The sequence below is a fragment of the Rhinoderma darwinii genome, chromosome 9 (genome assembly GCF_050947455.1).
Source record: "Rhinoderma darwinii isolate aRhiDar2 chromosome 9, aRhiDar2.hap1, whole genome shotgun sequence".
In the NCBI taxonomy this organism is placed as follows: domain Eukaryota; kingdom Metazoa; phylum Chordata; class Amphibia; order Anura; family Rhinodermatidae; genus Rhinoderma; species Rhinoderma darwinii.
Window position 1 is genome coordinate 12,546,474 of NC_134695.1, and position 18,022 is coordinate 12,564,495.

Consider the following 18,022-nt stretch of genomic DNA (forward strand, 5'->3'; position numbering starts at 1 on the left):
GCCTCCCTCTGCAAAATTCATTTTTCCCAGTTCCCACCACGCGGTGGGGGACGGACCCTCTTGATCCCCAGAAAAACTCAGGTGGTCCGGATTGCCCCGGTGCTTTTCCCAGATAAGAGGAGAAATTGTGGTCTCTGCTTTTCTTGCCACATCATTTACATGGTCCCTGACACGTCTGTGCAATTCCCTAATAGTCTTACCCACATACTGACTCACGCAGCTACACGTCATCAGATATATGATCCCTTTGGTCTTACAGTTCATGAAGTCATCGTTTTTATACCTACGTCTTGAGGTCGTGTTGGAAAATGTCCTGCCTACCGTTATGAATTCACAGGCTTTGCATGACTAACAACGATAGGTCCCTGTTGGGGCCCTTGGCAACCATGTCTGATCAGTAGTTGGTTGCATGTGACTGTGCACTAATTTGTCCTTCAAATTCCGTCCGCAACGATATGTAATCGCCGGATTTTCATTGAATAGCTCTCCTATAGCTGGATCGGCTTTTAAAATCACCCAGAAGGTATTCAGTATCTGTCGAACTTGCTGATGTTGAGAATCATAGGTCCCTAAGATCCTTAGACCCGTTTCCTGCGTCTCCCGAACTCTCGGATTCAGTAGGTCACTCCTATTTGTAGAGAGAGCATGCTGAGCACCCACTCTGGGTATCCCCTGCTCCTAAACCTCCATTTCAGCTCTGGCGCTGCTCTTTGATAGTTAGAAAAGTCCGAACAATTTATCCGGGTACGCAGATACTGCCCCTTAGGAATCCCCTTGCGAAGGGGTTTGGGATGCCAACTGTTACACCTCAACAGGGCGTTTGGGGCAGTTGGTTTCCTATGTATCTGCGTACTTAACCTGCCACAATCTGATTTGCTTATCACTATTCCAAAAATGTGATTTTCTACACTTGAACCTCCGAAGTAAAGAATAAGCCTAAATCATTGATATTAAATATTTTAACAAACTCAGCATATTCAAATCTAGAACCCTTCCAGAGTACCAGTACGTCATCAATAAATAATACCCATAGTAAGAGGTTAGAGGTATATTGCTCCATAAAATCAGGAAACCCAACCACCAAACGCATTTTGCAGAGGGCGGCACATTGAATATGTGTAACGGGTAAGGTTAAGCCAGCTGGATTTAATGACAATATTTAATTTACTTGTTTTCTTTGAGGGCTCTACTATCTGGTTGGTAATAGTTGTCAAGGGAGACCCTACCTGGAAGCTATTTGAGTTAATTTTTGGCCAGTGATTTTCCCAATTGCTATATTGGGATATTTCAGCTTAATAGTTATTCATCGGCTCCATCTTTTTCTCACCTAGATCTTAGGATAGTCACTCTATGTTTTAACTCGTCATAGTGGATAAGGGTAGTCGCTATATGACTTATCTACTATTGTATGACTTTCCGGGTGATTGTGTCAAGCATATTACATCAATAAAAATTGCTTTCTATATGACCAGTCCTCTTAATGTTTGAGATAATTATCTGGTGTTCGTTAATTCTTTAACTCAAAATCGATACTTCTGTCTTGTAGTGCGCCGCTATTAGCCGGCCACTTTTGGTTCCCATAGTTACCTGATGCTTGGCGTCTATTGGTCGACCCAAGGGGGTGGAGTTTAGGACCAGCCCGCAGCAATGGACAAGCGTGACATCGACGTCGCGCTGTCTGATTGGGCAGAGAAAAGGCCTCATTCTGCCCTAGGTGGGAAGGGCTAAAACTATAAATAGCCGGTGTCTAACGGCGCGCATTGTGGTCAGACACCAGTGCCGTCACTCATATCTGCATAACAGGGGGGCTTGATAGAAACACTGAACTGTGTCTTAGCTGCCCCTGTTGTGAATCAATTTACACCTCTGATGAAACATCCAAGTGATAGAGGGATGTAGAAACACGTTAGGTGTTCTACTGATGTTCTATTTGTGAGACTATTGACTACTAGCCTGTTATCTGATATTTTGGCTAGGTTAGCCCAGGTTTTAATAGTTAATTTAATAAAATAATTTTAAGTGTTCTCATTCAGGTAGATTTATTTAAATTTCTACTGTACTGGTACCTTAGGGACTTTGCAAAAGCAACATGGTGCCAAGAAACCAATCCGGCAAAATCTACTAACCAAAAGTCAAATGGCGCATCTTAAATTCTGAGCCCTGCCATGTGCCCAAACAGCAGTTTAAGGGGTATTTCCCTGCTCTGAAGAAGTTGCTTCTTTGTTGTCATGCTTTTTCTCCTTTATTTGATGAGAAAATAAAAAATTTTGAGCTAAACTACATCTTATTAAAAAAAAAAATAGTTTTTCATTTTCACTGCCCAATTCTACTATGGAACACCTGTGGGGTCAAAATGCTCATTTCACCCCTAGATGAATTCCTTGTGGGGTGTCGTTTCCAAAATGTGGTCTTTTTTAAGGTGTTTCCTTTGTTTTGGCACCACAAGACCTCTTCTAACCTGACATGATGCCTAGAATATAATCAAATAAAAAGAAGGCCTCAAAATCCACTAGGTGCTCCTTTGCTCCTGGGGCCTGTGTTTCAGTCCAGTAGCACACTAGGGTCACATGTGGAATATTTCTAAAAATGCAGAATCTAGACAATAAATATTGGGTTGCGTTTCTCTGGTAAAACCATCTGTGTTACAGAAAAAATGGATTGAAATTAAATTTCTGCCCAAAAAAAGTTAAATTTGTAATTGTAAATTTGACCTACACTTTGCTTCAATACCTGTGAAACGCCTAAAGGGTTAAGAAACTTTCTAAATGCTGTTTTGAATACTTTGAGTGGTGCAGTTTTTAAAATGGGGTGATTTATGGGGGTTTCCCAAAATATAGGCCCCTCAAAGCTACTTCAGAACTGAACTGGACCCTATAAAAATAGGCTTTTGAAATTTTCTTGAAAATGTGAGAAATTCCTGCTAAACTTATAAGCCTTGTAACGTCCTAGAAAAATAAAAGGATGTTGAAAAAACAATGCCAACATAAAGTAGACATATGGGAAATGTTAAAGAGGCTCTGTCACCAGATTTTGCAACCCCTATCTGCTATTGCAGCAGATAGGCGCTGCAATGTAGATTACAGTAACGTTTTTATTTTTAAAAAACGAGCATTTTTGGCCAAGTTATGACCATTTTTGTATTTATGCAAATGAGGCTTGCAAAAGTCCAAGTGGGCGTGTTTAAAAGTAAAAGTCCAAGTGGGCGTGTATTATGTGCGTACATCGGGGCGTTTTTACTACTTTTACTAGCTGGGCGTTCTGACGAGAAGTATCATCCACTTCTCTTTTACAGCTAGTAAAAGTAGTAAAAACGCCCCGATGTACGCACATAATACACGCCCACTTGGACTTTTACTTTAAACACACCCACTTGGACTTTTGCAAGCCTCATTTGCATAAATACAAAAATGGTCATAACTTGGCCAAAAATGCTCGTTTTTTTAAAATAAAAACATTACTGTAATCTACATTGCAGCGCCTATCTGCTGCAATAGCAGATAGGGGTTGCAAAATCTGGTGACAGAGCCTCTTTAACTAGCAACTATTTTCTGTGGTATAACTAGCTGTCTTACAAGAAGAATGCACATTTTCAAAATTCTTCTCAAAATGTGGCTGTTTTTCACAAATAAGCAATGAATATATCAACCAAATTTTACCCCTAACATAGTACAATTTTTCACAAGAAAACATTCTTAGAATCGTTGGGCTAGGTGAAAGCATTCCAAGTTATTACCACATAAAGTGAAACATGTCAGATTTTAAAAATGGGGCTCTGTCATTTAGTCCAAAAGTGGCTGTGAAGGGAAGGGGGGGTTAAATGAAACAGATGCTGGAGAACTTATATTATATAATTATATTTTTCTACTCTTTATAACTACCTGATGAGAGGCTCAGCTTCTTCTCTGTGCTCCAGAACAATATCTGAAATTAACCTGCTAACAACTTATGCCTTGTTTACATCCAATTCTTTTCTTACATCGAAGGTATATATCGTGAGGATTCCCGACATATACCTCTGAGGGAAGGTAGCGATGTATCCCACTGTATATGCATACAGCGGGATATGTCGCCTCAACCCCCCCCCCCCTGGGCAGAGTGCTACCTGAAGCGCTGTGCCCTGGCCAGAGTGCTACTGATGCTCTGGCCGGGAACTCCGAAGTGAAAGTCCCTGACATCACTGTCCATACACATATGGACAGTGATGTCAGGGTTTTTTCCAATCCCGGAGTCCCCGGCGTGCGCACTGATGATGCTCTGGCTGCAGAACCCGTAGTTGAAAGCCCCTGAGATCACTGTCCGTATATAGACAGTGACATCACGGGTTTCCCCAGGTCTGGAATCCCCAGGCCGAGCGCTACCTTATGCTGTATAGCGCTTGTTCCAGGGGTAGCACCACAAGGGATATACGCTTAACATATATCTGTGACGAATGCCGAACAATGACAGCAATGAATAGTTTGGCCCAATGTAAGTAATGGCAATCTGGGTTTAGACTTCCTAGATGAGAAGCTTCCAATTCTCAGAAGACAGCAATACATTGAAATAAAGCACGTTGCAACTTTAATTTTCTTTGCAAGAAAGGGGCAGATCTCTGAAACGTCGCACCAGCGTAGCAAGATGCCAATCCTCCCTCCTCCTGGAGACTCAGCACAGAAACCATAGTCCACTGGAAAAAAAAAATCTGGATTTATTATGGAACATGGGTGAAGTTGAAAAATAAATTATTTGATGTTTATCGAATCCTTTTATGCAAAGAAAATTGAAGTTTCACACATAGGTTGCCATGTTCAGGGGCGTAACTAGCAAAGACTGGGCCCCATAGCAAACTCTTGACCGGGGCCCCCCCGGGTGCCACAAGCAGCACCCCTTATAAATAGTGCCCCCTGTAGAATGTGCCATACAGCCCCACTGTAGACAGTGCTATATAGCCCCGCCTATAGACAGTGTCACACCCCATTTGGAGATAGCGCCCCCACCTCCCCCTTGTAGATAGTGCCATACAGCTCCCCTATAGATATTGCCATAAAGCCCCCACAGTATATAGCGCTATACAGCTCCCACTGTATATACGCTACACAGCCCCCCTTAGTAGATAGTGCAGCACAGATCCCCCTTAGTAGATAGTGCCACACACAGACTCCTGTAGATTGAACCACACTCTGCCCCCTGTAGATAGAGCCACAGCCCTCCCCCTTGTAAATAGTGCCATACAGATCCCCATGTGTATAGTGCCACACAGCTCCCCCTTGTGTATAGTGTCACACAGCTCCCTCTTGTGTATAGTGCTAAATAGCCCCCCCCCCTTGTGTATAGTGCCACAAGGCACTGGCGCATCCGAGAAAGCTGTATCAGCCAGGGAGATGTCACTCAAACATGGAAAGGTGGGTTTGGAGGCAGGACTATGTGACTCTTCAGGATAGCGGCATCGCCCCATGACCCTTTAATGAATAATTAGCATATAGTGTGCGCCGTTTTAAAAGTGGATTTTAAAGATTTTGCTGCATCTGAAAAAACATACAGGAGAATATTGTCAGGTCATGTATCACCGCATGGTGGCGGTTCAAGGGGTTAAAACTACCAGACAGATTCCCATTAAATATACAATGAATTGAGAACAATTCCATCTGCCCTGCAATTTTGTTATTATAAATATATCCTATATATAAGCTCAGTACATATATACAATACCAGAACCAAGCTCAGTTCATATATACATCCCCAGAACCAAGCTCAGTACATATATACAGCACCAGAACCAAGCTCAGTACATATATACAGCACCAAAACCAATCTCATACGTATATACAGCACCAGAACCAAGCTCAGTACTTACATACAGCATGAGAACCAAGATCAGTACATATATACAACATCAGAACAAATACAGCTCAATTTAGTGCAACCCCTGCCATATAGGTTTGTACGGCGTAAAACTACAGCTCCCAGCATGGCCTGAACAATGGTAAGGATATGCTGGGAGATGTTGTTTCACAAAAAAAAATCGTACCACCCATCATCTCGCTGCAGATCATACAGTGACTACAGTGCTGATTAGAGGCAGAATAAACATTTACATTAAGCAACTCACCGTTGATGTCTCAGATTCTAGTGCTCTTCTTCTCCCTCCGGTCCAGACCTCTATGATGGATTTCTCCTGGCCATGACCCATTTCTGCAGTTTTCCGCTCCGATGTCTTCACCTATAAATGAAGCTAAAATTCTCAACACCTCTAAATATAATAAAGCGGCATACACTGTGTCACTGATTATAATAGTACCATACACTGACACACACACACACACACAAACACACATCGTGCCCCCTGTAGATAGTGCCCCCATAGCCCCCTGTAGATAGTGACCCCCATAGAGCCTCTATAGATAGTGCCCTACATAGAAGCCCCTGTAGACAGTGTCCCACATACAACACTCTGTAGATAGTGCCCACATTTGGACTCCAGAGCTGCAAGGCAATAGTGCTAACCACTGAGCGACCGTGCTGCCCTACATATAGCTTCCCCTATAGATAGTGCTCCATGTATAGCCCACCTCTGTAGATAGTGTCTCACATATAGCTACCCCTGTATATAGTGTCCCACATATAGCCCACCCCTGTAGACAGTGCCCTACATATAGCCACCCTGTAGCTAGTGCCCCACAGGTAACCCACCCCTGTATATAGTGTCCCACATATAGCCCACCCCTATAGAAAGTGCCCTAAAAATAGCTCTCCTATAGATAGTTCTCTACATATAGCCCACGCCTGTTTAGTGTCTCACATATAGCTCCCCCTGTATATAGTGCCCCACATATAGACCCCCTGTAGATAGTGCCCCACATCCCACATATAGACCCCCCTGTAGATAGTGGCCCACATCCCCACATATAGACCCCCCCTGTATATAGTGGCCCACATCCCCACATATAGACCCCCCTGTAGATAGTGGCCCACATAGAGATGACCACCCCTGTAGATAGAGCGCCAACTATAGATAATGCCACTCTCAGTTTTATTAGAACAAAACACAAAAAAGTTACATACTCACATGATCCCGTTCCCGCGCTGTCCGATGGCAATGCAGACCTTCTCTCTTCTGAGTAGGTCTGCTGGAGCTGAACGACGCGTCAGTCAATGATGCTGATTGGCAGGGCAGAATGACTTGCCCCATCAATCAGTGCCTTTCAAGCACGGAAGCGGAGCGATCACATCATTGAAAGTAATTTTGCCCCGCCAATCAGCTTCATTGTAAGGTGCTGAATGGTCGGGAACGTGCCCGGCCATTCAGCGCTATTGCATGTATTTGGCTGTCGCTAGCACCAGGGCCCCCTCCGGTGCTAGCGACGTCCACGGGCCTGTGTCGCCCGGCCCATACTTGTTGGAGGCTCAGCAGCGCGGGCCCCGTAACGGCTGCTAGCGGCGCCATGGGGCATATGGGGGGGGGGGGCGTGTCGGCTGGCAGCACGGGCCCCCTCAAGCCGCTACGGCTGCTACCGCGGTAGTTACGCCACTGGCCACGTTACAAAAGTATACCGTGCGGTATATTTTTTTGCAGGATTCCTCATGATGGAATAGCATAGTCTTCTATGCTATTTCATCCTCAAAAAAAAAGATATACCGACATATACCAGCTTGATGGAGGCCAAAAGGATACTCTTTTGTTCTCCCTCAGGCTAATGGAGCCCTATGGACACATTTAACATGTACGTCGAAAGCTTTCTTGACGTACAAGTTAAATGTAGGGTTGAAGCTGCGTTCACATCTGCGTCAGGGCTCAGTTCTGACGTTCCGTCTAAATTTTCCATCGGAACGCAGCCTTGATTGACACAAACGGAAACCAGAGGTTTCCATCATTATTGATTTCAATGGTGACAAATCCGGTGCCAATGGTTTCCGTTTGTCTTTGTTGTGCAGGGGTTCCGTCGTTTTGACGGAGTCAATAGCGTAGTTGACTATGCTAGTGATTCCGTAAAAATGACGGAACCCCTGCAAAACGGAGACAAACGGAAACCATTGGCATCGGATACGTCACTATTGAACCATCTGGTTTCCGTTTGTATCAGTCAGGGCTCCGTTCTGATGGAAAGCTCAGACGGAACGTTGGAACAGAGCTCTGAAGCAGATGTGAACGCAGCCTGAAATGTAATATGAACTAGCCCTTAAGCTGATAAAAATACTACTGACTCCAAAAGCGCTACAAAACGCATCACACAAAAATACTATAGTATACACTTTTTCCTATTTTTCTATAGACTTTATACTAACATAAGGCTGGAGTGTTTTAAGAAAAAAAAAACGTGCATAAACGCCACTGAAAACACTGAGTGTAAAACCGGCCTTAGACTAATACATCAGTGTTTTTGGATGTCCATCCTGTGAAGTAGTAAGGTTAAGTGGCAGGTAGTACTGGGAATGATCTCTATTGATTGCCATCATTACTTATGGGTGCTGACAGTAGGTACAATGAAGCATTAACTCTCTCACAGCCAGAAATTGACCAACAGAATGGGAGGGGTTAAGTGACACTGCAGGTCAGTGTATGGCTTCCTGCATTTTGGCAATGAGGGTGGGGTTATTATGCAATGCTGCACGACACTAGCAGGCGAGTGGGTGATGCTTTGCAGTGTACATATTTCATATAATGCTATGTTGCTTGAAAGGAAAGGGTTAAGAGCTCTTCAGATGAGCTGAGTTGGGCAAGTTCTATCAGGGGAGTGCTCTATGAATGCATCGCTGGCAGACAGATGGTAACTGCAGCCTAGTCTGGCTCCTGCCAGGGTAAAAGGGGTTACTTCCAGTGATCTGCAGGGAGCCAGTTAAATATTCTTGTCTTACATTCTCATTAGGAAGAATGGCAAAATTATTATTATATATTCGGTCAAACCTGGAGTTATGGTGGCTTTACATGGCTATGGCAGTCAATTAAGTATTGGAAGGATTAATTAATTGCCTTCACTACAAGCACAGGTTAAGCAAAGATCTTCAAGATTGTGGTCAGAAGCATTGCCGGGTAAGTTAAAACTGCTGAGCATTGGCATAACACTGGTTAATTGTGGCCTTTGCATTATCTTTTGTAAGTGTCTCGGTGTATGTTATCATTGCCTCCCTCTCATTCTCCTCATTTGGTCCTGTACATATACTGTATATCTCTGTCTCACTCATTATTTCTCCATCTCCCCCACAACCCTCAGTGCGGTTCTTTCTACATCACAAATCTCCTCTTTACCCATCTTCTTTTTCCATCTCAATGTCTACATCTTCTTCCACTCCTTCTGGCCCTCATTCTCTTATTCACTCCCTATCTCCACGCCCATGCAGTGTGTGGATAGGAGGGAGTATTCAGTGTGGGTATCACTCTTCTTTGGGCATCAGATACAAGAGGTGAGCTACATGCCCTGCTGGTGAGAGCTCATACCTGTCTGAGTGTGAGTGTGCAGTTGTGTGACTATTATATCATCTATTATTGGACATCACTGAGCAGATGCCTCCACCACCTTCTGTCCTGGTAAGTGATGAGACCCACTCTCCACTTACTTCTGCTGACATTGCAGTTTGTTTCTAAATGTCTTGATACATGTGTTTGTAGTAGGATACTGTCATCTATCCATATATCTAGAAATGATCTATGTCTCAGAAGAGTTTTCTCACATATTCTTATTGTGTATTTATTGTTGAAGATATTATACTTAACATTTGCACACATTTGTTGCAAAATATTAATAGGTAACGGAATATAAAGTTAATCAACTGGGGCTGTTGTGGCTATTGCTCATAAAATAAACATATGCAATTGTACTATGCTGTTTTTTAAATAAAATTAACCAATATTCAGAATTGCTTCAATTTTATTGCCTCTGTAAATAACTGAGAATCAATATCATTGAGGCTGTTAGTGAAAGTTGGATCCTTTATATTCCAAGCTTCATTAAAAGGTTGATTTACAAGTCACCTAGTAAATATATCAGGGTATATTTAGCTACAGCATTATAGAAGGCAATGCTATCTGTTAAAGAAATTGCTCCCTGGGTGTCTAATTAATTCCAATTATGTTATATGCTTCTGCCAAGTAAGAAAATTGTTGCATAGTCTTAGTCAGTGTTTCCCTTCAAGACATATGAAGTTTGGAAAACATGGGCGCTCCTTACCAGATTAAAACCTAATCTGAAAATTCAGGTGTGACTTCAGTAAATTTTGGTAACCCCCCTCCTTACCATATCATGTCACAGGGGTTCAGAGATATGGGATATGGTTTGGTGGGTCCTGTCCCTGTGTCTTCCTGGTACTTGGAGGGACAAGTGTGTTTACTGTAAATTGTTTCTACTTTGACTGACGAAATTGAGGCACTTAATGCCAGTTTCACACAAGCCTAACTTTGGCGCATTTTAGCGCCCTCATACCACTCGTGTGAAACTGGCCTTAGGGTCGAAAAGCCATTGTTGGCTGCAGTGCCACAATATTGTGAGACAGTTTAAAAACAATCCTGTGACCCAGGGACCACCTGTTCTACAGTGTGAGGAATCTGACACCCACCTATTTAGATCTTAGCTTCCTAACTTGGAAGAGAGGAAACCTGGAGTTAACCGGAGTCATTCCTGAATTTGACTTCTTTCTGTACTGGGAACAGTAGTATACAGTTAATGAGAAAAAGAGAAACTTGATCCAGCGCTGCGTTTAAAAGGAAGTAATATTCCAACTTTATTCCAAATATATTAAAAAGTCCATATACAAAGGGGTGGAGGAATCGGATATCAGGCCTACGCGTTTCAGACAAATCACTTGTCCTTACTCATGCCGTGTTGCATATACTACAAGATACAGCTTGCTTTTATATCCAGTGAGTTCACCAAAAAGAAACTCCCACGTCCATCTCCACATCCAATGGCTGGATCCAAAGTGAAGGGTCAAAGGTAACTCATGAGTGAACACAGCAGAGTAAATACATTTCAGCCTGCTGTGTGATGAACCTCAATATACACCTGTGTTTATTTGGCCACCATATGGGTGAAGTGTATACGCCTATTGGTCTGATGTGAACTCCATACTACCAGAAGGGGGAGAATTACAAAAATTAGAAGAGCGTCTTATATTGAGCCAATCTAACAGATATAAATGCAGACAGTATAAAAATGTGTGAAAATGACTATGTTAAAATCATACAAAAAAATTATTAAAAACAGTATGTCAAGAAAAACCAATTGTCAGAAAAAAAGGGGGGGGGGGGGAATTTTTCCCTTCAATTGGGATCCAGCAATTGGATGTGGAGATGGACGTGGGAGTTTCTTTTTGGTGAACTCACTGGATATAAAAGCAAGCTGTATCTTGTAGTATATGCAACACGCCATGAATAAGGACGAATGATTTGTCTGAAACGCGTAGGCCTGCTATCTGATGCATTCACCCCTTTGTATATGGACTTTTTAATATATTTGGAATAAAGTTGGAATATTACTTCCTTTTAAACCCAGCGCTGGATCAAGTTTCTCTTTTTCTGCTTTGATCTTCATTGTGTGCCGTCACGAGGTTACGTGCGCTGTCGGGGCTCGGACATAGGGTCGGTGAGGTGGAGGATTTCACCCCCATTTACTTATACAGTTTATGACTTTGTGATGCATGGCTGCAGACACAGTTTATTGTGCAGGATGACTTGCCAGGCACTGTTTGGATAAAGACCAGCAAGATGCCGCTAACTCAGGTTCTGTGGTAGTCACTGCCTGTATCTTTCAATATTAGAAGCTTTTTTTTTTTTCTCCTCTATAGTGTCTTGCCACTCTCCAGTAGGCATTCTTCCTGGAGGTTTTCTGTACCCACTGTCCTGTTCATCCCAAGATTCCATACTACTGGGAGATCAAGTTGGGGTTGAAGAAGAGGTAGCACAGAATAAAAACGTCATGAAGAAGAAGACTGTGTTGGCCTTGCTTGGCATAGTCCTTGGGTACCTGGTGACAGGAGCAGTGGTCTTTCAGATGCTGGAACAACCCTATGAGACTCAGCAGCAGAATCTTCTCATGGAACACCGTAGAAAGTTTCTTGAGCAACACATCTGTGTGCAGGAGGACATTCTGGACAGCTTTGTGCTGGTGAGAGTACTTAAGTGAAAAATAAAGACATTGGTTTTAAGAAATAATAAGAGTTTATACTAATGCATATATTTATAAAATGTCTGTTTTACCTAAGGACATTATATACATTTGACTTAAAAATATATCGCCCCCCCCACCCCAAAAAAAAGTCCTTGACTCCTCTATATTTGATAAGATGTAAAAAAAAACATGTTCAGGTACTTTCTCAAAGTTAAATGATTCTGGGAAAGCTGACTGACTATTAATATGGCCGTCATTACAGCTTCCATTGGTGTTGCCTAGACTTTTGAATGGTATATCAGCCTAGGAATATTTGCTGTCTAAGAGTCTACGGAAGTCGTGTGACAACCACTGTGAAAGTTATTTTGGTGGCCCTATGAATTTTTACCAAGATTCCCAAAAATAGACATTACAATGGCTATTTATAACTAAGGCTGTGTTCACACTGTATTTGCAGTGCATGTTAGCGGTATACATTGGGAAATACTCCTGTCGTATACTTCTGACGGAAGCCTCCGATGTTTGCCACGGTATAGGCATATGGTGACGTATGTTGCTTATAGGCTCCCATTATAAAAAAATGTATACCTTTTTTTTTGTGGAATGCATCTGACCATGCTTTACTATACAGGAAAAAAAAAGGTATGCACACACTCCTGCCACTTGACACAGATGCCACTCTTTTGGCATCCGGGGCCCTATGGATACATTTGGCTATGTGTCAGGAGCACTCCTGGCCCATACACCAAATGTACACAAACGCAGTGTGATCCTAGCCTTACAACAGTTGAATAGAATATTAAAGGCGTTTTCCCAAAGAGATAAAAATTGATAACCTATCCTCACTAGAGGACATCAATATCTGGTATGTGGGGTCTGACTCATGGCAACCCCACCGATCAGGTGTTTTGAAGAGGTTGCGGCGCTTGTCCGAGTGCTGCTTCCCCTTCATCTCTTTGCTACTCAGCACTATAAAATGCAGAGACACCTGTAGCGATGATTCACATTATTACAGCCTTCTCCCATTCAAGTGCCAAATCCTCCACATATAAATAGAGCCAGCGTGGAATGCTCTTTACAATCCTCTGACTAAATAAAATGTACTAGTATCAGTTCTAGAAGTGAAGAGAATTCTTATAATGACTGCCATAAGTATATACAGTCCTGGCCAAAATGTTTGAAACTGACACAAAGTTTGGTTTTTGCAAAGTTTGGAGCTACAGTTTTTATAGTGACAATTTGCATTAACTCTAGATTGTTATGAAGAGTGATCAGATAAATTGCAATTAATTACAAAGTCATTCCTTGCCATGAAAATTTACTTAATCATAAAAACCCAATTTCTACTGCTTTTCAGCCCTGCCACAAAATGACCTGTAACAACATTTCAGTGATCTTCTCGTTAGCTCAGGAGAAAGTGTTAACAAGACAGCTGATATCACTCTGTCATGCTGATTGAATTATAAGAGCAGACTGGTTTCTTTAAAAGCGGGGTGGTGCTTGAAATCATTGTCTTCTTCTGTTAACCATGGTTACCTCCAAGAAAACATGTGTACAGTCTGTGAAGAAGGCTTCAGTGCGCCCAAGAAAGACCAGCAAGTGACAGGACCTTCTCCTAAAGATGATTAAACTATGACATTGTTTCAACAGCAGTGCAGTGCTTGCTCAGTAGGGGCAGCAGGCAGGTGTCAGTGCATCTGCACACACAATGAGGCGAAGGCTTTTGGAGGCTAGCCTGGTGTCAAGAAGGGCAGCAAAGAAACCACTTCTCTCCAAAAAAAACTTTAAGGACAGACTGACATTCTGCAGGAAATACAGGGATTGGACTGCAGATGACTGGGGTAAAGTTATTTTCTTTGATAAAGCCCCCTTTAGACTGTTTGGTGATATCTAGAAGAATGATTGTCCAGAGAAGAAAGGGCGAGTGCTACCATGAGTCTGTAAAGCATCTGTAAAGCATCTTGAGACCATTCATGTGTGGGGCTGCTTTTCATCCAAGGGAGTGGGCTCACTTACAATTTTGCCTAAGGTCACTTCCATGAATAAAGAATGGTATCTAAACATCCTCCAAGAGCAACTTCTCTCAACGATCCAGGAGCAATTAGGTGATGAACAATGCTGTTTCCAGCATGAGGGAGGACCATGTCAAAAGGCAAAAGTGATAACTAAGTGGCTCGTGGACAAAGCATTGAAAGTTTGAGTCCATGCCAGGAAACTCTCCAGATCTCAATCCCATTGAGAGCCTGTGGTCAAGCCTCAAAAAACGGCTAGACAAAAAAAAAAAACAACACAGAAATTGTGGTAAACTCCAAGCACTGATTAGGTAATAATGGTTTGCCATCAGTCAGGCTTTGGCCCAGAAGCTGATATCCAGCATGCCAGGGCGAATTGAAGAAGTATTGAAAAAGAAGGGTCAACACTGTAAACATTGAGTTTTTTTCCTAAAATTGATGTAATTGTCAATAAAAGTTTAAAACTTATGAAATGGTTATAATTGTACTTCAATATACCATAGAAAAAAAAGTGAAGCAGCAAAGCAAAACTATGTGAAAACCAAAATTTGTGTCAGTCTCAAATCTCAGATTTTGGTGCCAATATCACCCCTTCTACATTGAAAAGGGTGAAATTCACAGTGAACATCCAGAACACAATGAGCATGCTGCAGATTTGTTTTGCAGCATGTGCATGAGATTTTTTTAAATCTCATCCACTGTCCTGCAATAGTCTTTCACTGCAGATTTTCCACCTGATTGAAAATCCACAACAAATGTGCTACATGTGTGGGTACCTGATTTTAATTAACAATCATAGCATTATTCTGTATCACTTAGTAAGCAAACTGCTAAGCTTGTGTGTGTCTTGTTCTTCAGGCTAGATTCACATGTAGCGTTTGGTGCATTTTTCAAGGTGTTTTTGTTGGTGTTTTTGTTGGCGTTTTTCACAGCATTTTTTAAAGCTAAAAAACTCTGCAGCCAGATGTTACTTTAGCTATGCACACCTTTAAAACGGATTATTATATATATATATATATATATATATATATATATATACACATATATATATACACATATATACATATGTATATATATATATATATATATATATATATATGTGTGCGTGTGTGTGTGTGTGTGTGTGTGTGTGTGTGTGTGTGTGTATATCAGTGTTTGGTGCAACTTTGTAATTACATTTTATTAAGAATTATTTAAACTTTTTGAGATACAGCTGCTTTGTATCCTGTATAACAGAGCAGCTGTATCTTGCCCTGAATCCTGTATGCATCAGGTCAGCAGGACTGATGGGCTCAGTGTCAGCGGGTCGGAGACACGCAGGATTGAGCTGTCATCGATCACATCTAAGTTTATAACTTAGATGTAATCGATTACAGGTGGACCCGCTAACACTGAACCCGTCTGTCAGTTCCGCTGGCCTGATTCAGGTCTTAGCACACGATACAGTTTATCTGTATACAGAATACAAAGCAGCTATATCTGAAAGATTTTTTTTTTCATAAAAACTAATTAGAAAGTTGCACCAAACACACTGATACACATTTTTATTTAAAAAAAATTGCTTTTGAAGATGTACATAGCCTTTAAAGTCAATAGTGAACTATAGAAAACACAACATGCAAAGCATTTTGGTTTGTGGTCTTTCTGTGGTGTTTTTGTGGTCATTGATTTTCAAAATGCAGTATGCTGCAGATATGATGTTTTCCCAGAGACTTCTCTATATGACTTCAAATATAGCAGAAAAAAAAACACATGTTCAAAATGTAAAAAAAATAGAAAACAGCACTAAAAATGCTTGTAAGAAATGCAATGAAAAATGTTTGAAATTCATAGTGTTTTTTTAGCATTGTTTATGCAATGTTAAATACGTTTGTGTCAAAAAAGACAAAAGTATTGTAGGTATGATACCTTTTTTGGCTAACTATAAAAAATTATGTATGCAAGCTTTCAGAGGACCCAGGCCCTTTCTTCAGCCAACTTTACAAATTAATGACTTAGAAAAGAGCACAACATTTAACCCCTTAAAGTCCAAGCCATTTTTTTATTTTTTATTTTAGTTTTACACTTCCTGCCTTAACTTTTGGAGTGTAGTGAAATAGAGTGGTGTCAAGGCTTTTTTTTTCCTGCGGGAGGATTTGTAGTTTCTATTGGCACCATTTAAAGTACAATTTAATGTACTGGGAAACGGAAAAAAATATATATGTGGGGTGGAATTGAAAAAAACTGTGATTTTGTTTTGGATTTCGTTTTTATGTCTTTCACCGTGTGGTAAAAATGACAAATTAACTTTATTCATATCTTGTCAATATGATCACAGCAATACCACATTTCTATACAGTAGGTTTTTTAATAATTTACTCCTTCTACAAAGAAAAAACTATTTGTTAGGAAAGAAAAAGATGTTTTATTGCCATAATATGAAAGCCAAAACTTTTTTATTTTTTGGTCGATTGAGCAGTGTGAGGGCAGATTCAGACGAACGTTGCGTTTTTGCGCGCGCAAAGAACGCGGCGTTTTGCGCGCGCAAAAACCATTTGACAGCTGCGTGTGTCATCCGTGTATGATGCGCGGCTGCGTGATTTTCGCGCAGCCGCCATCATAGAGATGAGGCTAGTCGACGCCCGTCACTGTCCAAGGTGCTGAAAAAGCTAACTGATCGGCAGTAACTCTTTCAGCACCCTCGACAGTGAATGCCGAACACAATATACAGCAACCTGTTAAAAAAAAAGAAATAGTTCGTACTTACCGAGAACTTCCCTCCCGGCCGTTGCCTTGGTGACGCGTCCTTGGTGACGCGCCTCTCTTGACATCGGGCCCCAACTCCCTGGATGACGCGGCAGTCCATGTGACCGCTGCAGCCTGTGCTTGGCCTGTGATTGGCTGGAGCTGTCACTTGGACTGAATTGTCATCCCGGGAGGTCAGACTGGAGGAAGAAGCCGGGAGTTATCGGTAAGTCAGAACTTCGTTTTTTTTTTACAGGTTCATGTATATTGGGATCGGAAGTCACTGTCCAGGGTGCTGAAACAGTTTAACTCTTTCAGCACCCTGGACAGTGACTATCTCCTGACGTCGCGTACCGGAATTTTTTTTGCCGGGTTCGGCCAAAACGAGTTCGGCCGAACCCGGTGAAGTTCGGTTCGGTTGTCCGGGTTCGCTCATCTAAAAAGACACTCCGTTTGGATGTTTGGAAACAGAAAAGCACGTGGTGCTTTTCTGTTTACATTCATCCTTTTGACAGCTGGTGCGCTGTTTCAGTCGGTTCGCACGGAAGTGCTTCCGTGCGACCTGCGTGGTTTTCACGCACCCATTGACTTCAATGGGTGCGTGATGCGCGAAATACGCGGAGATATTGAACATGTCGCGTTTTTTGCGCAGCTGACAAACGCTGCGCAAAAAGCACGGACTGTCTGTACTGCCCCATAAACTTGTATTGGTCTGTGCGTGGCGCGTGAAAACCACGCGGCCCGCACGGACCGAATACACGTTCGTGTGAATCCCCCCTGAGGACTTATTGTTTGCGGCATGAGCTGTTGTTTTTATTAGTTTTTTGGTACATACGACTTTTTGATCACTTTTTATTAAAAAAAAATTCACCACTAAAGTGACAAAAAAACTGAGATTCTGGCATTTTTTTTTTTCTTACGGCTTTTACTGTGTGTGTTAAATAATGCTATATTGTAATAGTTTAGCCTTTTATGGATGCAGAGGAATCCAATATTGTTTATTTTTTACATTACTTTAGAGGAAAACTGGGAAAATGTTTTTTTTTTTTTTTTTTTTTTTACTTTTAATAGTATATTTTTTACTACTAAAAACTTTATTTAACTTTATTTACACATTTTATTAGTCCCCCTAGGGGTCTTGAACCAGCGATCATTAGATCGCTAGTACAATAAACTGCAATACTATTGCAGTATTGTAGTGTATAGTCA

At 41.7% G+C, this 18,022-nt stretch overlaps 1 protein-coding gene across 3 annotated transcripts in view; it reads left to right on the forward strand.

The window, feature by feature from the left end:
* KCNK4 (potassium two pore domain channel subfamily K member 4) overlaps positions 1-18,022 on the forward strand; it is a 130,742-nt gene that overhangs the window by 26,470 nt on the left and 86,250 nt on the right. Inside the window, exons 1-2 of one of the 3 annotated variants that reach the window (XM_075836846.1) lie at positions 8,613-9,007; positions 11,755-12,074. In XM_075836846.1, the coding sequence (XP_075692961.1) occupies positions 11,886-12,074 (189 nt within the window). In that variant the 5' untranslated portion in view covers positions 8,613-9,007; positions 11,755-11,885. Of the gene's footprint in view, positions 1-8,612; positions 9,008-9,181; positions 9,503-11,754; positions 12,075-18,022 lie in introns of those variants that run through there. The other 2 variants (XM_075836847.1, XM_075836849.1) reach the window with 2 other exon arrangements.